Genomic DNA, 23,964 nt, shown 5'->3' on the forward strand with positions numbered 1-23,964 from the left:
AACAGTTTCCTCGTTATCCTTTTTCCTCCCTTCTGATCTCCCGATCATGAGGCCTTCTTTGTTTCCGTGAAGCTTCGCGAGGGCTGACCGAACAGACCGGAGCGCTGTACGTACGTACGCACGACGATCACCTTTTGGAGTTTAGGTTAAGTGATCGGCGGATTAATATACTACGCACGCGATTCCCTATTCCGCTATTCGCCAAATGCAAATCAGCATATGCATTGCACCATGTAGAGTTTCATCAGGCCAGTGAGATCTCAGAGACAGCCACAGCTCATATCATAGCCCCAGGCATGCAGGGACATATTCTGCAGCTGCCTCTCGTGCCATTGTCTCACGGAATACAGTTCCCTCCCGCCCCGTGCCGTGGACTTGTTGGAGGCGCCAGCTCGGTCGACACGGCAGCGCGCGAGCTACTCTCGGTTTGGACTTCGGGGCTTCGGGCATGTAACACCCTGAAAATTTCCGATAATAAAAATCACTAAAATTTCAAATTTTTTTAAAACTTTTGCATCATGCTGGTTGTTATGATTCCTATTACTTGCCAAACCATAAATGATAAAAAAAAGTAAAGAAAAGAACTACATTTTAAATGTAATATACATTTAAGTAATAGATATAATTTACGAGAATATATTTAATCCTACAAATAATTATGCACAAGATATTAAAATCAAATAAACAAAAAGTTATTATTAACCTATTTTATCAAATATTAAAATATTTGAATAATGTAGGTGGGTGCCATAATATGAGTACACATGAAATGATGATCATTCAAATAAACTAGGCTCTCTCTATATATAATAGAATTATGGGAGTATTTAATTCGATATGTAGATCGATATTGCACCAAGTTCCTAATTGCAAAGTACCCTCTAAAATCAGAAATAGTTGGCTAGCACTGTTCCTTAGCCCCTAGGTGTTCGATTTGGTTTCTAGCCATCCCAGCTCTCTTTCTCCCCACTACTGCGCCGTCCTAGCCGGCCTCGAGCCCCACCCGCACCGGCGCCGTCGCTGTCGTGTCGCCATCACCGCGCCGCGTCGCCGTCGCCTCGCTCTGCCACCGCCGCCGCGTGCCGTTTTGTTGCCATTGCCGTCGCCCTGCCGCGCCGCTGTCGCGCGTCAACTCGCGCCCCGCGCCGCCGCGTCATGTCGCGTCGCCGTCGCCGCGCCGTCTCCAACCCGCCGCGTGCTGTCGCCGTCGCCGTTGGCTGCGCCGCGCCGAGCCGAGCCCCGCGCCGCTCGTGTCACCGTCACCGTCACTTGCGCCGCGCCGAGCCCCGTACCAGTCGCGTCGCCGTCGCCGTCGCATCAGTGCCTCATGCCCCGTGCGCCGCTGCCGCGCCATCGCGTCGCCGCGTGTCGCCATCGCCGCCTTGAGCCACGCGCTGCCGTGCGCCATCACGTCGCTCTCGAGCCCCGTGCGCCATCATGTCGCCCTCGAGCCCTGCGCACCATCATGTCGTCCTCGAGCCCCGTGCGCCGTCCGTCGCGTCGACCATTAAGCCACCCTTCCCACACCCTATAAATACCCCCCTCCCATCTCCCTTCCTCCCCACACACCTTGGCTGCCATCACAAGGCCTAGCCCCATCTCTGCCTCTTTCTCTTTCTCACACACATTTCGTCGAACACCTAGCGTGCGTACGGGATCTTCTTCTCTACTCCACCCCCGCGACATCGAACTTCGTCGTTCCTCCATCCCTCGGTAAGTCCTCGCTCCTCTGGCCTCCCCTAGTTCCGTAGAAACTATAGTCCCCTTTAATTTCGCCAATTAGAAACCGTCGCCGTGCCGGTCCGGCCACCGTTCTGCCGCCGGTGAGCTCGCCGTGGACAAGCCATCCCGGAGCTCCTCCTCTCCATCTAGTGAGTAAAATGGAACCCCCACACTCCGTAGATGCTCACGCCCTCACCAATTTGGTCGTAAACCCTCCGTATCGCCCTAGCACCTAGCTACCCGTGCCCGGCCATGGCGGCCATGGCGGCCATGCGGCGCCGCTCGCCCCTGCGCCGTCCTACGCCGTGACCGCCGGCAGGTGGACGCCAGAGCCTTGCCACTCCCTCCCCTGGTCACCGTCGGGTCGCCCTCGGCCGGCCTTGCCGCGCGCGCCGCGTCTCCCCTGCTGCTCCCGCTCGGTCTGGAGGTAGAAGACGATAGAGAGAACGAGAAAAGAGAAGAGAATAGGTTGTGGGCCCCACTTGTCATTAGCACATCCTATTTCCCTTTAGAAAATTAATTCGGTGGAAAATAAAGTAAAGGTTTGACCCCACGTGTCAGCAACTGTTAGTGTTAAGAACAGACTTCGGATTAAAAATAAATCATTTATGAACAGTACCTTTTTGCAATTTCTCGGATTAATTCAAATTTGAATATTTAAACTAGCGTAACTCTCTCATTTTAACTCGGATTTGAGTGAAACTTGAACCTAAATTTATCTAAATTCATAAGCTTTCCAATGGTATATAATTAATACTAAGATAATGCATAATAGTCAACTTAAAAATGTGCTAACAAATAAAATTAGTACTAGATGTAAGAATATTTCTCTCTAACATGCTTTGTCATTGTAATAACCACACAAACTAATTTTAAATGATGTCTCAAATTAATGTATAGGGAGATACTAGTACTATTAAATTGTTGTATAATTAAACCCATGACTTATAGATTATTTAAATAATAAAGCTAGCCTTATAATTAGGTCAATCAAACATGAATACACATAGATGAGTCTTTAATTTATTTATGAGGAATAGGAACAGAGTTGTTATGATAGAACCACCCAAATAAGGTTGAGTCGGTTAGCATCCAATAATTACTCAAACAGTAAAATCACTTGTCAACCCACTTAAATCACATATACTGTACAATCCATTTAAAATCACACATAAGAACAATAACCTACCTTTAGCATATATTAAACCAAGGAGTATATGACAAACATGTATGGTGGATAAATACTAGTTATAAATCTTGACCTTATAATTATAATTATAGTTCAACTGTAAGTTAGGATTGTTCATTAAGGGATAATCTGTAACCATAATATGGTTAACCTAAACAACTCTAACATTCAAAGCATGGATAATTATTATCCTTTCATAATTTATTGTGACAAGTAAAATATGTTCATAATTAAAGTAATGCCTCCATCAGTAAAATAATAATACAAATGATTCACTGTAATTATTTGATTGATCCTAAATCTATCCGACAACAGAACCTCTAGTATATGACCACTTTATTTAGATAAATACATGTGTAGCCATAATCCTTCCATAGTCATTAGCTTGACTAAACCACAGATTAGCCATATGTATATCTCATTTATACACTATCGATTAACTCCTAAATAGACCACGATGAAAATAGAAAGATTAAGGAATTTTAGCCCTTAGCATGATTGGAATCCCCTAGCAAGCAATAATAGTACGAGCAACCCTAGGTTCGACCCTGACGTTTGTATTTTGGTTGTGCATATTTGCTTGTTGTTGAATATTAGTTTTTCTCGCGTATTATAGAATTTGTGTATCAGTTAGTCGTGAGGCAACGTATGCAGCTTCCAGGAGGTGAAGGTTGATCAAGATTGTATCAAGAATAAGGATGATTCTGAGCAGGCAAGTCATCACTATTCCTTGAACATGTTGATCCCAATTGCGAAATTATTTTGTTTACAAATAAAATTGCATGCAATGATGAACATCCTACTTGTGATTATGCCATGCCTTGATTATTATTTACCCCTTATGCCTTCGTAACCATGTTTACGTATGAGTCCCTAGTCAATTATAACAATTGCTTAGAAATGCTATTCTAGAATCATGCATACTCATATTTATCAAATGCTATATGCTTGGGAAATTACCTTTGGGAAGGTAATTGAGATACGGCATGTGGAGACATGAGCGTCACATTGCCATGATGTTGATAACATGATTTGTGAAAAGAGAAATAAAATTAAACAACTGTTTTCGACTGGGGCAGACGGAGGATTTGGGTGATGTCCGGAAAAGGCTAGTGCCATCCCTGGTCAATTAAGGACCGAGCCATGAAGTTAAGCATGAAACGACCCCCGTACAACCGCACTTCTCGTATGGGTATAGACCTAGCGGAGTAGATAGCTGAGCGGAGGCAGTATCCATGCATAGTGGTTTCTTGATGTGTGAGGCAGGGACTCTACGGTGGGGCAGCCATTGGTAGGACTGCGAGGCGGGTGTCTACAGTGGTGTCACCATCGGTAGGACTGCCATGTGAGAATCTAAACATATTTATAACTTAATGCATGTGTGAGTCTTCCCTTCCCGGGTGCGCCAGAACTCCTCTCACTGCTAGAAACCGTGTACGCCTAGAGTGCATGAGGATGTAAAGTTCATGGAGCGGGTACTGCCAATGCGAGGTTATCAAAAAGCTTTGCCGTGACGCGTCTCATGTGTTGGGACGAGGCTCATGTGTTGGGCAGTTGCGGAGTGCGGGTAAAGTGTACATCCACTGCAGTGTGAATAAACCAAATCTATTCGAATAGCCGTGCTCGCGGTTATTGAGCACCGGGACGTGTATTACACTTGGCTAGACTCAAAATTCTTAACTTGTGTGGGATGGGATATTGCATGATGATTTTTATGCTGTTGGAGCCACTTACTGGGAGGAGGGAAGGTGGACGTCCTCAGAAAACCATGACGACTCAATGGCGGGAAGCTATCCTTGGGATCACAATGAATGGTGGACAGAACCGTCGTTGTTTAATGTGAACACTGGTATTAAAACTTGATCAGTCTATGCTATGTCTTAGACTTGTGAAAAGAATTGCAAAACTAGCTTTATGCAAAAGAACCTGAAGCCATTCCTTGAAATACCCTTTATCATATGCATTGTTGTTATGGTGGCTTGCTGAGTACGGTTGGTACTCACCCTTGCTATTTATATATCTTTTAGGAGAGTGTTGAAGAGAAGCCCTTGTCGGTACGCTTGCGTATCCAACAAGATGATCGGAGTGCGGTCTTGTTTTAGGTCTCGTTTCCCAGTCGACTGCCTGTGGCATGTTAACCGGGCCCTTATATTATTTTGTTCTCTGATAGTTGTTGGCCTACCTGGCCCTAATGTAAGTATTTAACTCTTTTAACTCTGATATGTTGTGATCCAACTATATATGTGTGTACCAACTACTGATCCAGGGATTGGTACGGATAAACACAGAAGATTTCCGATTTCCAAAATCGGGGGTCTACAGGGCACGACCCGCTGGCCGCTGCCGTGGTGAGCTGCCACGTTGTTGTTCGATGATTCAACGATGTGGTCGTATCACATCCAAGTAAGGGCTTTCTTAGTTGGCAAAAAATTTTCCCCCTTAGACCATCCCCAACCCTCTATGTCATCTAGTTTCCATAGTATTAAATACATTGTCACATAAGCAAAAATCATATGTGGCAATAGAGTCAATGAGAAGAGAGGTAAAAAGATGAAGAAATCATTTCTCATACAAGAAACCATATCTACACAAGTACCAAATAAAAACAAGAGCATACGTGGATAAAGGAGAGAGAAGAGAGGTGATTGGATGAGAATTTAATTTGAAGACTCCATCCATTGTATACATAGTTTCTATACACAGTGTCTATATGACATGGTAAGTATGGAAACTACTTAATAGTTTCTGGGTTGGGGATGGCCTTATATCATATCGGATATACAGACGCAGATTTGAAGTATTAAACGTAGTCCAATAACAAAAAACAAATTACATATTCCGTTAGTAAACTGCGAGATAAATTTATTAAGCCCAATTAATCCGTTATTAGCAAATGTTTACTGTAGCACCACATTGTCAAATCATGGCACAATTAGACTTGAAAAATCCATCTCGTAATTTCCTAACGAACTATGTAATTGTTTTTTTATCTACATTTAATACTCAATACGTGTATCCAAACATTCGATGTGACAGCACGAAAAATTTTGTTTGGGAACTAAACAAGCCCTAAGGGCTGGTTTGTTTTGAGATCTAAATTAGGCTTACCAATATTTATTAATTTTAATAGTGTTTAGTGTCTATTTGGTTTGAAGCCAAATTTTAGCATGCCTAAGAAAATATGCCATTTTAATAGTGAACTTAGGCTATTTTGGCTTCAATCCAAATACAACTTTGCTTTACCAAAATTAGTCATACCAAAACTTACTAAAATTTTGCATTGATAAAATTTAATAAGGCCTATTTTAGACCACAAACAAAACCAACCCTAAGGAACTCTCCTAAGTAACTCTGATGAGTGCCAGAACTTGGGCCTATGCCTGAGATGCGATGCATGTAGCGTTCTCCTACATACCATGGATGGCATGGTGGCGTAGCTCAAGAGATCGAAGACTAGAGAGAGAAGCTAGCGAGACCACACATGACATCATGGCACGAAAGCGCAGAAAAGACCCCGGGTGGGCCTGCCGCTACACGATCAGACGGACGCCGAAGCATGCCACGTGATGCGATTTTCGTGGGCGCGCGCGACAAATCACCCCCGCGGACTTTTCCCGAGAACCTTTTTGACGACGCCCGCCACCGCCAAGCCTCTCCTCGCCTCGCCTCGGCGGCCGGACGGACGGACCACGCGACGCATCAAGGCATGCGCGGCTGCACGGCTCGTGCCATCGTGTGGGCGTGGTTTTTCTTTGGTCCCGGACCGGTGTCCAGTCCAGTGGCCCGCAATCCATTGCCCTGTTCTTGATGGACGCTACCCGCTTCGCCTCCTTCACTTATGGCCTACGTTTTCTTCTTGTCCCCTGAACTGGCACATTGGTCACGCGGCCTCTGTAGTCTGTACCAGGGGATGGATATCATCTCAGCTCGATCCGTTGATCAACCACAGTAGCCTACCAGGCTACCGGCCGGCGACTACCGATGCTGCATTGCTGCGTGACAGTTAACTAAGTTAGGCGTCGGATGGACAGCTACAAGCTAGGTTCAGCCGTGCGAGAATTGGGTAGCAGTGACGGGGTCGAAGCAGTGACTTGACGAGACGCACAAAATTTGGATCGAAGTGAGCACGAGATCAAAGCACCGAACTCGCCAGCCGGTCGGTCAGGAAGACCGGAACTCTAGACGGCAATTCTAAGACCAGCCTTTTATATGTGTGTCAATCCAACCCGTCCTGGATTCTGTAGGAGTTGGCCGGACTTGACCTGATATGTATAGTTAAGGATAAAAACGGCTCGGAGTTTTCTATCATTGTGTTCTGTACTAGCCATTTTATTTCGACTCTGTATTATCTTATCTGGAAATCAAGATGGAAAACGGGAGGGTGTTTTCTTTAACTGTTTTAACGGTGCACCATTTTCATCCGAAACAAATAAGTGTAAAGTATCGGCAACCCATTAGAATTAGAAAAATGCTACCATAACCTCCATGTGTTGTCGGTCTCGATGCTATAGTATCATTATAAAGAATTTAAATTAATTATTTACTTCTTTAAATCTACACTAATTGCTTAGTACATGACGTTACTTTGTAGTATAGATATGACTATGACCTCCTTGTTCTTGTGGTACGTTATCTCTGAGACTCTATTTCAGTAATTTTGTTTATGATATTTTCTAGTGTTGTAGTAGTATTAATCTCGTTATCATTTCACACAATCATTCCGATTCAGTTTTTGGGAAAAAAATTATGATTATGAAAATGGTTTGAGCATTCTTCTGACCGTTTCCATCCCTATCCATACTATATGCATGGTGTGTGCCCATCGCTGCAGCTACCAAATGTTGGCAGCATAGGTATCAATTGTAAAACGACGGCAGTCTCACTATTACACACTGTTACTAGCACAACAAAAGCTTTATTTCGCGATACAAGCTAGAAGCCAGGACAACTTGACAAGGGACGTTTTTGGACTAATCCTAGTTCAGTAGAATCAGTAGCAAGCTTGAAGAAACTAGAGTGGTTTCTAATTAAGCAAGCCATTTGGTAAAACGACTGGACAAGATGTTAGATTTAATTGGGTAATTGATCCATTTAAATCAATTAAATCAAATAAATTCCAAGGCTCATTATGCTAGGAATTCATGTGTATTCATTATCTTATGGGATATTAATGGGATGATGAGTTTTGAGAATTAATCCATTTGATTAGGGAATTGGTAACTTATATCAATTACTCCTAATTGATGGATGGTTGATGGTTGTGTAGTGGAGGATGATTCATGGCTAGTTGATGACAATTAGTTGCTCTATTTCTCTTCCTATTCCATTGGTAACCTACATCAATTACACCTAATTGATGGTTGGTTGATGGTTCATGGCTAATTGATGAGAATTAGTTACTCTATTCCTCTTCCCATTCCATGACTCTTACTTCATCTTCCACTCCTCATATAAAATGAGAATGGATTTGATCTCCCTAAGGAGAAGTGAGACACACTTTCATCCATTTCCAAGGCGGTTGCTGCTACGGTAATCCCATCCCGACGAATGTGTGCATACGCGTTGGGAGAGTAGGCCTCCGAAACCACGCACTGCTGCGACGTTTGCACGGACGGGCGGGCGATCAGGTTTTTGGGGAGCGCAAGGCTCGACTACTCACTATTTATCAACGTCTACTTCGTCTTCACCAACATGTCAAACACTGGAGACAAGGAGAAGAAGGATTCCGTCAACACCAACGGAGGCAATACTACCTCAAACTCCAGCAGGGGACCATTCTTGTGGTATAACCTTCTTACATTATTTCAATTAGAAGTACATAACATTTCTGTCGACGGAGGATACCCGTAGACCGGATAAATAGGGTATTGGGGTACGTTGGTACGAGGATCTACACGATACGACATCAAGACGAACAGAGAGACAAAAATTATACTGGTTCAGACTCCTTGTAAGGTAATAGCCCTAATTCAGTTTATATGAGATTGATATGGAAAACCACAGAGTACACAGAGAACAGATGAATCCGGCGTTACATGCGAGACCCTTGTCGAGATGATTCGACAAGATCTTCCGGCGAGTAGGCTTCGCATCCTCCGGCTTCATAACCTATGATGGGTGTGTTGGCGCTATGATTCGATGATCTGAACTTCTCAGGGGGTGTGTCTTTTATACCGTGAATTGCCTTAGTCTCCAAGTAGAACTCGGAGACAATAAACCTGCATGATATAGAATAAACCCAATCATCTCTGAGTAGGACTCGGTTAATCACCAGTCCATGAGGATATTTTCCATAATATCTTCTAGTTTTCCTTATCATATATGGGAATATATCGTATATACGAAGGTATACCATATCCGTATATTTCGTAATTCATAGGAAAGGAGGTATGCCTTATTCATAACCATGACAATTTCCATTGGCATATTTTATTTATGTTGTAGCAGGCACCCGGAACAAAGGGTTGGCCTCCTATTTAACCAAGACATGGCCTCGAACGCCTAACAAGTATGTTCATGGGAAAGTTGTGTTTACCCATCAAATACTATTCGTGTCTAGTTCAGGGAAAGTTGTTTTATCCATCAAATATTATTCGAGCTTGTTACAAGAGGGGCATGTAGTACACGCCATGCTGAGGAGAAGGCTTGATTATACAACCCGGCAAGAATATTCCATTAGAAAATATTGGGTGACCACTCCAACTGCCCTTGCAAGATGGCGCTAGTGGTCCAGAGAGTCATCCAAGTGTACAGGAACACCCCTAGGGTTTACAGCTCCTTGAGGGTATTACCGTAACTTTGCATGTACCTTTGGGGGCACTAATGTAACTTCATGTATACCTCCCAAGGCAATATAAGACAGCCTAACCTTGTAGCAAGACATGTGACATTGGATTGGAACAATGGCAACATAAGTCAACCAATATATCTCAAGTTCATGTCACCTTGAGGATAGTTAGGGGAAAAGTGTATTTCCCCACCTATCCCCATTTTGTTCGTGACCTTGGGTCCCAACAATTTAAAACAAACTCTTAATAAGATCTGCAATCATGATATTTAGATCGACCTAATCAGCATAAAAGTATTTCTAATAATCTTGGTGCTTTCCCAGTGCCTATTTAGTATAGATATTGATAAATTTTATGATTATTTCAATTCCACACACATAGCTAACTCATGTGCTCAGTCTCACACTTCAAATTAAACGTGAAAGTTAAGATTTTGTAGTTCCAAGGGTTGAAATAACACTTGAAGGTTGATCACAGTTGCGGTTGAAAGCTCAAACTAGAAGGATGAAAAAAATTATTCTTCAGTTCATAATGGTGTTGTTGAGGAAAGTATCAAGTAGAAAAGCACCTATTATTCTGGTGTAATCATGAAAACCATGCAACAAACAAACTGTATATATTACAGTTTAAAAAGTTCTAAAAAACACCATATGCGTTAGAGGTTATGTTGCACGTTGATGTAAAATTTCAAAAATAAACTCGTTTTAGTTAATTTCATAGAAAGAGTGAAAAATGTTGTTTTCAACCTCTTCATTGCACCTTTTATGAAGAGTAAAATGCACCGTGGGTACTAAAACTTGTAAGGTGGGTGCGTGCACTCTAGTCACTAATCTTATAAATTACTCAAACAAGCCACTCAACTTGTTTCATGGGTGCAAATATTATAGAATACATGTCACATGAAGTGTTTGTTGCTAAATTAAAAACCCTATTGGTATAAGATGATGCGCTTGCGATCCATATGGGCAAGGCAAGGTTACAAGTTTGAAGTTAAGCAAAAAAAAAAGCAAATTAACCTCTGTATTCTTACATGCGCTGCTACATGCATATGCTTTCAGTCAACACAATTGCATAATGCTTAGCAAAAAAAACAAAAATATTCTTAAATTAGATTATATTGTCAATACTATTAGACCATTGGTCTATTTGTGTTAACGTATATGAATGAAATTAATATGGCATCTAACTTAGCACACGAACATCCCACTTGGCATATGTTTTCTGTGATTTGCACCTTGGAAAGAAGATAGGTGTCTTGTTTGAGCAATTTGCAAGATGAGTGACTTAATTGCACCCACCAAACAAATTGTGATACCGCTAGTATACTTTACTCTTTTTATGAATTTTGTGTTTCTTCCACATGAAACCAATGTAGATCTTAGAATTTTTAGATGTTCGTACTATAGCACTAGCCCTATATATGGTAATTGGTAGTAATTCTCTTGAAAATTGCAAACGTAGTTTTCATGCCTTAATGAATTTGTGGTTTCCACTTGAGTTTCCTCTAGTTTTGTCAACAAAGTTTTGGAAAATGAGAGGGTATTGTGGTTTGCACTTGATTTTGCCCCAAGCTAACAAGAGTGGAAAATGTGTGTGGTGGCCAGGATAAGCATGATAACTAGCTAAGCTGTGACAAAACAAAAAATTCCATTATGATTAAGGGTAGGTACCAGAGTGCAATGTTACAACAAAACTTAATTAACCATTTTGTGAAAGAGGGCGGGAGGGAGAGGGAGGGAGGGAGGGAGGGAGGGAGGGAGAGAGAGAGAGAGAGAGAGAGAGAGAGAGAGAGAGAGAGAGAGGGACAACATGAAGAAATGGTTATCATCGGTTGTATAGTTAGGAATTGAACTGAAAGCTGAAATATGAGAATTACACGTTCAAAGTATAAGTCTACTTTTCGCTAAGGAGGGATGTATGCTGCAAAAACCATGCAATTGAAAAGATAATCATGTGTCTCATGTGTCTGATTTTCTGCCATAGCTCGTTGAACAAATTTAAAAGTTTTTTTGACTGCCTTAAAATGGAGTGCATGGAAAATGTTAGTAGAAGAATATGCTATGTTTTATGGTTTAGCGGAAAATGATATTGTTTTGATAAATTACCTTCTAACAACTACATGCAGGTCCTATTTAGGAGACATATTGGCTCTGTTTCTAGCCATATACATGCAAAAGAGTGATAGAACAAAGAAATATTGTGCATGGCATATTGCAGTCGTGATACTACAATTATGCAAATATTGCTAACTACGGATGGAGATTTAGAAAAAAAATGCTTTAAATATTTTTCCATCTAAACAATGTTAACTTTTACACCATCATGATGTGTAATGTTAATGCTGATCTTTTGTAATATTTTTTCATGGAAGAACACGAGCTAAAGGCTGGATTTAATTTATTTTTCTTAAAAAATGAAGCTCGTGGATATGCTTCTAGGCATCCCTCTCACTAGTTACGTGGGCCCCACTTGTAAGTGAACTGTCTAGAATATTCCTAAGAATATTCCTTTATGAAAATCCAATAAATTATTTCCAATGTTCTAGAAAATGAATTAAACTTTCAAAATCCATATCTCTAGCTCTGGTCGACTCCTTCCACCTCCCGTAGTTCTCTAAAATTGTGACATATCAAAATGTCACTATTACTAGTCCTAAGTATGTCTTTTTCTTGATCTTTGTGTAGGTTTCAACTGTTTGCGTATAATTTGGGCCGTCGAAAAATCGTTCGAAAGTGGTTTCGAGAAGATTTGTGAAGCCCCTTAGCAACGCAAATCACCTTTGAACATATTGTGTGTCACGCCCAGAAATTTAGCCCAAATTTCCAGACTATTTTGTGTATTAAATCCCTGTCCAGGACCAGCCAGGGTACACAAAACGACAAGTAATAAACAGTTCCAAACGTAAATAAAGCGTAAAATACTTACAGAAGAGGCACTTAGTCCTCGCACCGAAACAAAAGCAGCAGCAGCGGAAAAAGGCGATCCTAGCGGGGCTTCAGCTCCACTCCACAGGCAAAACTCAACTGGGGTCTGAGCCTTGGTCCTCTAACTCCATCTTCAGCTCAGAAGCACTACACTTCTGAAAAGGGGGAATAATAGCAAGGCTGAGTACAACCACCGTACTCAGCAAGCCACACCAACGATGCAGACATGCAAGGGGATACAAGGAGGGGTTTCTGGCTATTTGCATAAAGGCAGTTGTAAAACATTTTATTGAGCAAAACAGTAAAACTGTTGAGTAATTAAAGTAACATTAAATCTCCACTGATCAACGCTACACCACGTTGAACAGGCCCAACCAACCCACCTGAACTACAGTGTATTGGGTCGATTTATTAAGTGTGAGACTAATCACGGTGAATCTGGTCAATCGCCCATAACCGCGGGCACGGCTATTCGAATAGTTTTACTCTGGCCAGAGGTGCACAACTGTACCCACAAGACACAACCCACCGACATGTCACCGCGTCATCATGTGCCCATGATGCACACGTCACCATGTCGAGTGATTGTGACGAGACCCTTCGCATAACCTTCCCCTAACCATCCACACCACGCTAAGGTTTCACCCCCACCCCTCAAAAGGCAGTGGGCGGTCCCCTCTTGCGCCGCGGTGAATCCGGCAGCTGGACAACCGGACACCCCGGCCAACCCAACTCCATCACGCCCACCCTCGCCACCGGTGCCTAGGAAAGGGTCGAGCTATACTTCAGATCAAGCAGTTACCCACTCCCGCTTGTGGCAAGCGCTGTAAGTCTTCCAGGGTTTCCCGTGAACCGGTCCTTAATTGCCATGGGTGCGACTCACAAAACCATGCACCCACAGCCCACCATTCAGTCGCATTTTAGTTGGATAATTACGACCATAAAACATGGCCAGATGTCTCGAGCACGCGGCTCAACAAGATACTAGAATGTCTAATACTGCAATTATCCCATTGACTGAGCTAGTGGTAATTAAGCATGGCTAAGCATATAGTTCTAGCTAGGTCATCAAAGTAACACAAGCTAGGCGATTTATTACCCACGGTTGACAAAGGACAGATATCAAGTAAACATGGCACAAGCGAGCAGATAGGTAAACCCTGATCCCATGTAATTAGCAAAACATGCATATTTATTTGCAAACGGTAAAACATTTATAAATTGGGAACAACATGCTCAAGGGGAATGTGTGACTTGCCTTGCTTCTTCAAACAATCTTCCGAACTCTTATCCTTGCGACCGCGAACTTCCGAAACGACGGATTCTACACGCTGGCACGCAAAACGAGAAAAAACTCTAATAAAAACCAAGAAAACAGTACATAAAAACTAAACAAACATGTAGAGCTCAATTTTAGATGAATTTTGCAAGTTGAATGGCTCAATTCGGAGTTCGAATGAATTAGATATGAATTTTAGAAGTTTTGAGCCATTTATATGAATTTCTAGAATTATTAACGAATTATTGCGCAATTATTATTTATTTTTACAAAGGAAAAGGACCTCGCTGACGTCAGCAAGGGGCGGCCGGCGCCGACACGCGGGCCCCACACGTCAGCGAGTCAAAGGGGGAGGGCGCACGGTGGACATGGTCCACACGTGGCCTCGGGTGCGCGTCCACCACGTGGACGGCCTAGATCGGCCTGAGCCGATCGGGCGGCCGAGGGGAGCGGCAGCCAGGGGCACAGGCGCGGCACGAAGCCGGCCCGGCCGAGCCAAGGCGTGGCGGCGGCATGCGGCCACCGGCGGCAGCAGCCGGCGACGTGGAACGGCGGCGGGCGGCCGGAGGACAGCAGCGCGCACGGCGACCGCGACGCACCCCAAGAGGCGGAGGTCGGCAAGAAAGGGGGACGGGAAAAAAAAGGAAGGGAGGAGAGGTCCTCACCGGAAGCGGCAGCCGGCGCGGAGGAAGATGACAGCGACGACGATTGCCCGATGGCGGCTTGCGAGGACGGAGGGCGGACGGGGTCGCCCTTGACCTTCAGAAGGAGAAGAGGGAGTTGGGGAGGGGAGGACCGATGCGGGGTGACCGGTAACGACGGCCGACCGCGACAATATGAGAAGGATCTCACCGACAACCGAGGAAGGAGGAGCTCCGGCGGATTTCCGGCGAAGAGGGGCGGCGGCCGAGGTCCTCCTCGTCCTTGCGGAGCTGAGGGAGGCAACGGCGCGGGTCGGCGTCGACCGAAGCGGCGGCGCGACGCGGCTGGAGTCGGCGGCGGCGGCGAAGAGAGGTGGTTCACGTGGCTACGGCGCTACGGAGGTGGAGAGGGGAAATGGAGCGGTGGCTGAGCTTGCCCGGGCGGTGGCAAAGCTGGCGGTGGCGGCGGAGCAGTGCGGCGGCGACCCTAGCGACGGGAAACGGCGGCCGGAGTTCGCCGAAGTGTGGCGGCGCGCGGGAGCGGCGTGGGGAGAGCGAGGGAGAGAGTGCCGGGCTCGGGAAACAAGGGGAAAATGGAGAGGGAGATGCGGGGAATGTTTCTATAGGGGAGGGGAGGCCGGATCGAGCACGGGAGAGGCGGAGTCGGGGCGGCAACCGCCGGGGAAGTGGGGCGCCGACGCGGGGTGATGGCGGCTCGGCCGGCGCCGGTTTTTGTGGGACGAGCGAGGAAAATGGTGGAGGACGTGCAGGGGATCGTGCCCACGTCATTGGATGCGAGCTCGGGTGCGAGAGGGCGCCGGATTTTGCGGCGACGTGGGCGGCAATGGCGGTTGGGGTTGGCCGGCGAGAGGTAGGAGGAGGAGCTGACAGGTGGGACCGCCGGTCCCACCTGTCGGCGAAGGGAGAGAAGGAGGGACGCAAAACAGACTTTTGCAAGCGGGCCAAGGGAGAAGGGAGCCGGCCCGAGAGAGGGAGGAGGCGCGCGGGCCGCGGGAGGGAAGGAAGACTTGGGCCGAAAATGGCCCAAAGAGAGAAAGGGAGATTTTAATTGTTTTTCTTTTTATTTAGTTGGTTAAAATGAACTTGGTGCTTTTAAAATTATTTCATGAGCTCCAAAAATTCGCGGGAAATTTCAGAGAGTATTTTAGGGCACAAAGAATACTACAAAATATTCCCGGCCAATGATTTTTAAAGGGAAAATTTTAATTCTCCCAATAATTCACTTGGATAAATTGCTTAACTTTTTATTTAATTTCTAGGAAATGCATTATTAAATGATTTTTAATTCCGAACAAAAATCGGGGCGTTACATTGTGCCCATATTTGAACTTAAGTTTGTTGTTTGTAAATTGATTATGCGTCAATTGGCGTGCACTTGCAAATGTTTCGCCTCGTCTACAAGATGGAATGATATGCCTACCTAACCCTGTTGCATTTTATCTTTCCTTCATAATAGCTATATCATGTTCCCTTGTAACCACCTTTGTTGTATGTTGGTATTTGTGCAACCTTGTAAGAATATTGACGGTAGCCCTCAATCTTTAAATCTGAGAACAACTTGGGTGAAACTTGTTTCTAAAAAGCTTTGAAAAATCTGACACGTGGGTTAGTGCCTGCGAAAGAATATGAGTTTATGAGAAAACTCGCGACACAGGGTCATTATTGGGCGAGATGCATTGGTGGTTGCTCGTAAGGACTATCCTTTAAACTACATCCGAACATGTAAGTACGACCACATGGGTTAAGTGGAACACTCCCGGCTAAGGAACTAGCTAGGCCAGGGAAGCCTTGAATACCAATGGACTGCATCGTCGAGGTGGTGTCGAGGAGAACCCTTGGGATTCCTTGCTAGCATGGTCTAGGATCTAGCCTGTTGTTAGTCCAAGGACCCCTTTAGTTGGCATGAGGTAACCTTGTGTCATCTTTCAAAATGCCTTATCATGAAAGCCTCAAAGTCATCATATGTGGATGTTCTGCACAGGTTGTGTGACCCAGTTAGTAGCGTCAGCTTGGGGGTAAAGTGTACCCCTCTATAGAGTTAACTAGTTGTTCAAACGACTGTGTAGAAGGGTCATGGGCGGATGTGAAGTGATTCCTTAGCATAGTTTTTGTTTATATTGTGCTTTGTGAAACATTGTTGTGGTTTGGGAAACGTGATGCTTGGGCTGGAAATAAATGGCTATCAGGGAGACAGGGGACTTAGGAAGTCCATGAAAGTAAATGGATGTCTTGAACTATGGGACTCTAGGAGTACTGAAATGGAATGGCTCAGGAAACTCGCTTTGAGGCCAACTCTGCTACTTGTGCAAACTTGGAAAGTCAGTAGACTTTGTCTTTCTCTGTTGTGGAAAAGCAAACACTTATATTATTCAAAGCTTTAAAACAAGGGTTAATTGTATCCATGCCACTACAAATATGCCATTTTAGATAAATACCACTACTATTCATGATATCGGCTACGTGCCACTGGAATTTGGGGAAATTGGAACCGTGCCACTCTGTCGCGTTTTCCGTCAAAAATCTTCGTTAGCCTCAACCGGACGTGCGGAAAAAAGAAGAGGCGGATGGAGGAACATGGAACTGATATGTGGATCCCACATTGAGGACGGAAAACATGACGGAGTGCCACGTTTACAATTTCCCCAAATTGCAGTGGCACATAGCCGATATCGTGAATAATAGTGACATTTATCTAAAGTGTCATATTTGTAGTGGTATGGGCCCAATTAACCCTTAAAACAAACCCAATTGCAAAATAGCCAGCATCCCTTAAAAGTTTGCATAAAACACCTAAGTTTCCCAGGCTTGTTAAGTACGTAAATACCCACCCTTGCTCTATGCATATATAGTTCTCTCTGCTCTAAAGGTAAAGTTGAAGTGAAATGAAAATTAGGTTTCATCTTGGTTCACAACCGTTGCTTGCATGTGGTGTTGGGAGTTAGTCCTTGGGTCCGCAGCTGTCGTTGCTGCTTCCTTCCACTTAAATTAAGGATCACAATGATTCATAAGTGTTTCTGTGAGTACCAATGTTGTGTCATGTGATTGGTATTGGTATCTTGGTCTCGTAGGGAGCGGTTTACGCCGTTTTCCTACAGCACGCCCTTGTCATGTGTTGTTGTACGGCAGTGCATAATCTGGGTGTGACAATGTACCACGTACATACTCTCTCCCTTGTCCCTATATTCCTTTTTCCTTGGTATTTTGGACATCAAATAGTTTTTAATACATTTTTTTTGTTAATTAGGTGTTTATTCGAAATAAAACTATATCAATGTGAAAATATATTTCATGACAATTCTATTGATATTTTTTAATATAAAAAGTTTTGTATATTAATGAATTATTAAGATTTTAAAATTTTGTCCCACGAAAACGGAGATAAGTACATCTTAGCATATGATTAAGCAATCATCACTAGCCAAGCGCAATCTTTTGCAATACATTAAAATAGAGTTCTTCCCCAAGTCAATCGGCCACATTCTCTTTCATGCAAGCTAGCAACCAGCCTGCCTTGTTATTTTTTTAAGGAATAGAATGAGGGATGGATGTCCACACTCCACGCTTCTCGATCATGCTCTTAAACATTACAATTTTTGTAAAAAAAATTCATACATATATTTCATAAAAAAAGTTTTAAATCCAGTATGCAGCTTTATGATACTAAATATATCCATTTGTGCCCTAAAGTAATTCGCAAATCATTCAGCTATTTAACCGTTCAGCCATTCAACACAAAAGAATGTACCTCGTTGGCCCTCTCAAGAAGGCGATCCATAGACAAACCTCTGTAATCTTGCGGGAGACTATTTTGATGCCTCAAGAGGATATTGCCTTGTTCGTTTAATTAAAAACCATCCAAACGGTTATGAATTTCTTTTTAAAAAAATATGATAACACTCATACAACATATCTATACAACTCCATAAATTTTTTTATCTAAACTCAACTCACACATCGAGATATAAAAAAGGGAGACAAATCCAACATATGAATAGTAGCATAATATAATGTTCATATATGAATTTGTCACTTTTTTTCTCAATGTGTAAGTCGAATTTAAACTTGTTTTTTTTTGGACTGATAGATATCATTATACTTTATATTGTCAATTTTTTAAAAAATCTTTCATAACTATTTATATCGAAATTGAAAGAAAAATTTATATGAGGGAACATCCCCTCGATCTTGCACGAGTTTACCATTCGCCATTCGGTTGTATAGCACTTGTTCATGTATAAACCAAGAAGACACTAAAATGCGCAATTTCAATAGTTTAACTAATCCAATCTTTGTTGATTTGTTGCTATAGTACTTCAACAATACCGAGCTACTGTTATTTGCATATTGGAACACTAGTCTTTCACACGTATTGTTGTACTACATCCGTCCCAAAATATAGTACGGAGGGAGTAGCTGCTAGCTGGAGTAGCTAGTGTTCTCGAGTCCAAACATTCATGGACGGTCGGGGCACCGTGAGAGCCGGATAAGTGCAGACAGTGGTACCAAACCAACAGTACAACTTCTGCAGTATCCCGTACGCGCGCTCGATCATCAGCTTGCATAGTCACGGAAAAAGCCCACCACGTACATAACCGATAAGATCAATCGATCGGTTTCACGGAGCAATGCAAATCTATCTTCAGAGCAGCAATGCCTCTATGACTCTATTCGCATCCAGTGATGCAAATCCATCGCCAAGATGCAATCTATATACCCCCGGTACCCATTGCATTGTGTATCACAACGCTAGCTTGTACATGTGCGCGCATGAACTACGGGCTTAATTTGCACCTCCGAGCGAAACATTGATCGTTTCTTATGAAGCACACGCCCACTGGTGGGTCAGTCACGATCGCGCATTCAAAATCTCTCATGTTTTTACAGTAAAATCCACCCTGGAGCCTGGATGACGGGAGAATGTAGACCGCTCCTCAACTCTGTGCTCGTTGGACTTGGACGCAGCCTATAAGTGGCTGACCCCGAGTTCTCCGAGTTAGCAAGAAGCCACTCCACTCGGCCGCTCCTGCATGTATAACTAGCTAGTTCTAGCTCGCTCAGGCACTCGATCCACCGCCGGGCGCGTTGGATTGAGATAGGCTGAGGAGATGATATCCGGGCACGACTTCTACACGGTGATGGCGGCGGTGGTGCCGCTGTACGTGGCGATGTTCCTGGCGTACGGGTCGGTGCGGTGGTGGGGCATCTTCACGCCGGACCAGTGCTCCGGCATCAACCGCTTCGTCGCCATCTTCGCCGTGCCGCTCCTGTCCTTCCACTTCATCTCCACCAACGACCCGTACGCCATGAACCTCCGCTTCCTGGCGGCGGACACGCTGCAGAAGCTGCTCGTCCTGGCGGGGCTCGCCGCGTGGTCGCGCCTCCCCTCGCGGACCGGCGCGCCGCGGCTGGACTGGTCCATCACGCTCTTCTCCCTCTCCACGCTGCCCAACACGCTCGTCATGGGGATCCCGCTGCTGATCGCCATGTACGGGCCATACTCCGGCTCGCTCATGGTCCAGATCGTCGTGCTCCAGTGCATCATCTGGTACACGCTGATGCTCTTCCTCTTCGAGTTCCGCGCCGCGCGGATGCTGATCGCCGACCAGTTCCCGGACACGGCGGCGTCCATCGTGTCCCTGCACGTCGACCCGGACGTGGTGTCGCTGGAGGGCGGCCACGCGGAGACGGAGGCCGAGGTGGCGGCGGACGGGCGGCTGCACGTCACCGTGCGCCGGTCCTCGGTGTCGCGGCGGTCGCTGCTGGTCACGCCGCGGCCGTCGAACCTGACGGGAGCGGAGATCTACTCGCTTAGCTCGTCGCGGAACCCAACCCCGCGGGGCTCCAACTTCAACCACGCCGACTTCTTCGCCATGGTCGGCGGCGGGCCACCGCCCCCGACGCCCGCTGCGGTGCGCGGCTCGAGCTTCGGCGCCTCCGAGCTCTACTCGCTGCAATCGTCGCGGGGCCCAACCCCGAGGCAGTCCAACTTCGACGAGCACTCGGCACGGCCGCCGAAACCACCGGCAACGACCACGGGGGCACTCAACCACGATGCCAAGGAGCTCCACATGTTCGTGTGGAGCTCGAGCGCGTCTCCCGTCTCAGAAGTCAGCGGCCTGCCTGTGTTCAGTGGCGGCGGCGGCGGCGGCGCTCTCGACGTCGGCGCCAAGGAAATCCACATGGTCATCCCCGCCGACCTGCCGCAGAACAACGGCTCAGGCAAAGGTCCGTCCCGACATTAATGCCGCAGTAGTAGTACTGTCACTTAATCACGGGCTCCATGTGCAACTCTAAACATAGACCTTCCCAAATTTTCTACATTTTCAGAGCACGAGGAGTACGGCGCAGTGGCATTGGGTGGCGGCGGCGGCGGAGAGAACTTCAGCTTCGGAGGCGGCAAGACGGTGGACGGCGCCGAGGCAGTAGACGAGGAGGCGGCCTTGCCTGACGGGCTGACGAAGATGGGGTCGAGCTCGACGGCGGAGCTGCACCCGAAGGTCGTCGACGTCGACGGACCGAACGCCGGCGGCGGCGCCGCGGGCGCGGGGCAGTACCAAATGCCGCCGGCGAGCGTGATGACACGCCTCATCCTCATAATGGTGTGGCGCAAGCTCATCCGCAACCCCAACACTTACTCCAGCCTCCTCGGCCTCGCCTGGTCCCTCGTCGCCTTCCGGTACGCCGTTTTTTCTTTTTCCCTCTCTCCGAAGATTAACCTACCTTTTTCACGTGACCTGTGCAATTACTCATTTTTTCTACTGCCTAAGTTAGTTCGGGTGATAAGGTGATTTCACTCGACAGAGACGACAAGTTCGGCGAGGATCGAGGACCGCGATGGTGTTGGTGATGATAAGCGCGAGAGCGATATTATTCTCGGCGAAGCCAGAGGGAGTGGGTAGCGCGTAGGCGGTAGGCTAGGAAGCACCGAAACTGCCCGGGGGCGTACGTGCCGTGGCGGTGGGAATAACCGAAAAGCAGCTTTTTTACGGATCCCCAAACGGCGGTGGTGGGCCGACGAGGTGAGTGAGTTTCCCGCCGGCACGGACCACCGCCGCGGGCCCGGTCGGCACCAATCGCGAACTGTAGGAGCTGAAAAAGGCAGAATTTGCACGGCGCGCGAGCACTGGTCGTCGTCGAGCCAGTCTACCAAACACAGTCACACAATAGCGTTTCCAAGCAAGGAACCATGAACGATTGGCCCCGTTTCCTTTGGAGTAACCTGCATCTACTACTACTACTAATCATCATAAGAGCACACCTGTTGTTATTTTATCATCTCTAGTGGCTAATGATGTTGATATTTACTGTTCCGGGAGCTAACCAACGGGCAATGTGTTCATGGGTCACAGGTGGCACGTCTCCATGCCAGCAATCGTCGAGAAGTCCATCTCCATTCTCTCGGACGCAGGCCTGGGGATGGCCATGTTTAGCCTGGGTGGGTGCCCACGCCCCTTGTGCTCATGTCTTCCCGTAGCCCTACACCGCATTGCTCCGCAATTAATCCCTCTTCACACGCACTGGTGCCCACTGGCCCGCGCTCGAGCTAACGCTGTCAAACTGTCTCGTGGCCAGGATTGTTCATGGCGCTGCAGCCCAGCATCATCGCGTGTGGCAAATCAGCCGCCGTCGTCTCCATGGCCGTCCGCTTCCTCGCGGGCCCTGCCGTCATGGCCGCCGCGTCAATCGCCATCGGACTCCGCGGGACGCTCCTGCACGTCGCCATTGTTCAGGTAACTATGGGTTGGTTTGGTTTGTGGCCTAAATACATCTTACTAAATTTTGTCAATACTAAATTTTGGCAAGTTTTAGCATGACTAATTTTGGTAAAGCAAAGTTGTGTTTGGATTGAAGCCAAAATAGCCTAAGTTCACTATTGAAATGGCCTATTTTTTAGGCATGCCAAAATTTGGCTTCAAACCAAATAGACACTAAATACTATTGAAATTGATAAATATTGGTAAGCCTAATTTAGATCTCAAACCAAACCAGTCCTATATGCATGCATCTAAAAGAAGTTACTACAGTAAGCAACCCGTGCAAAGTGATAATTTAATTTCTCCCTTATGCCAATTATAAAATTTGGTAGACAAGCTTATCATGTGTGGGGGCGTTTGGCTTTGCCAGCAGCGTATACAGGGTCGGGGTTCTGATCTGTCAGACCCTGGCTTATATACTCTGGGCCTGTTTGGCACAGCTCCAGCTCCACCCCTCCTGGAGTCAAACAGTTTCAGCTCCACTAGAACTGAGCTAGAGCTCAGTCAAACAGTTTCAGCTCCACCAGAACTGGGAATGGAGCTGGGTAGAGTTCTCTCACAAAATAAACTAGAGTTGTGGAGCTAGGTTTAGGCAACTCCACAACTCCACTCCAGACTCAACTCCTGGAGTTAAATTTAGGAGTTGGAGCTGTACCAAACAGGCCCTCCGTATATATGATTCCATCAGCTTCTTTACTGGAACATATGTACTCCCTCCGTCCCATAATAGGTGACGTTTTTGACTTTTTATTTGCAACGTTTGACCATTCATTTTATTTGAAAAATCAGTGCAAATATAAAAAAAAGATAAGTCATATGTAAAGTACTTTTGATAATAAAGCAAATGACAAACAAAATAAATAATAATTTCAAAATTTTTTGAATAAGACGAATGATCAAACATTGATAAAAAAACTCAAAAAGACAAGTAATATGGGACGGAGGTAGTACTTACTGGAGTAGTATCAATCATTCGAGCAATTTATTTCCCTGTGCATTATATACTACTAGTATATGTGAAGCTAATGCTCATTGATATATATATCTGGGAATTCGATTTGATAGGCGGCTCTACCACAAGGGATTGTGCCTTTTGTTTTTGCAAAAGAATACAATGTCCACCCGGCCATCCTGAGCACAGCGTAAGCAATTTCCTTTGCTTGTTTTGCTTGCTGATATTTTTGTTTGGATGGTGTTTATATTTATTCTGGGCAAATTGTCACTTTTTACAGGGTAATTTTTGGCATGCTAATAGCTCTTCCAATCACATTGCTGTACTACATCCTTCTTGGACTATGATCAAGAAAGCTTATGGACGCTCTCACATAAAACGGAAGAAATGGGGGCAAAGAGAGAGAAAAAAAAGCGATCCTGTCCATCTCAAACAGCGTATGCTTATATGTATAGCCTGTTGTCGGACATTGCCCATGATGACAAGACAACGAAGTTGTTACAGAGCTATATATCTCTGCGACATTTGTACAAGAGATAACGACAGAATGTACTCAAATATAACCGATATTAGATATGTGTTCTGTTAAAGATCTCAACACTCCCTATACTCTCAAACCCTTTGATGAGATTGTGACAATGTTCAGAACAGCAATAGTGATGGCACGTTGGTAAATGAAGAAAAAAAACAAAAG

General features: G+C 45.4%; 1 protein-coding gene across 2 annotated transcripts; it reads left to right on the forward strand.

Annotated features, from left to right (window-relative positions):
- The first annotated feature begins 1,562 nt into the window (after positions 1 to 1,562).
- On the forward strand, positions 1,563 to 23,964 carry LOC4326565 (auxin efflux carrier component 3a-like). 2 transcript variants are annotated; one of them, NM_001398033.1, is made up of 7 exons: positions 1,563 to 1,713; positions 19,449 to 20,789; positions 20,892 to 21,240; positions 21,914 to 21,999; positions 22,137 to 22,294; positions 23,384 to 23,460; positions 23,551 to 23,964. In NM_001398033.1, exons 2-7 carry the CDS (start codon positions 19,670 to 19,672, stop codon positions 23,615 to 23,617), a joined length of 1,857 nt encoding a protein of 618 aa, NP_001384962.1. In that variant the 5' UTR covers positions 1,563 to 1,713; positions 19,449 to 19,669; the 3' UTR covers positions 23,618 to 23,964. The 2 variants fall into 2 exon arrangements, 1 of the variants encoding a protein (NP_001384962.1); XR_010738565.1 differs by lacking the exon at positions 1,563 to 1,713 and having other exon boundaries at positions 19,560 to 20,789; positions 21,366 to 21,999; positions 23,551 to 23,868.

Source organism: Oryza sativa, chromosome 1, assembly GCF_034140825.1.
Source record: "Oryza sativa Japonica Group chromosome 1, ASM3414082v1".
Taxonomy (NCBI): Eukaryota; Viridiplantae; Streptophyta; class Magnoliopsida; order Poales; family Poaceae; genus Oryza; species Oryza sativa.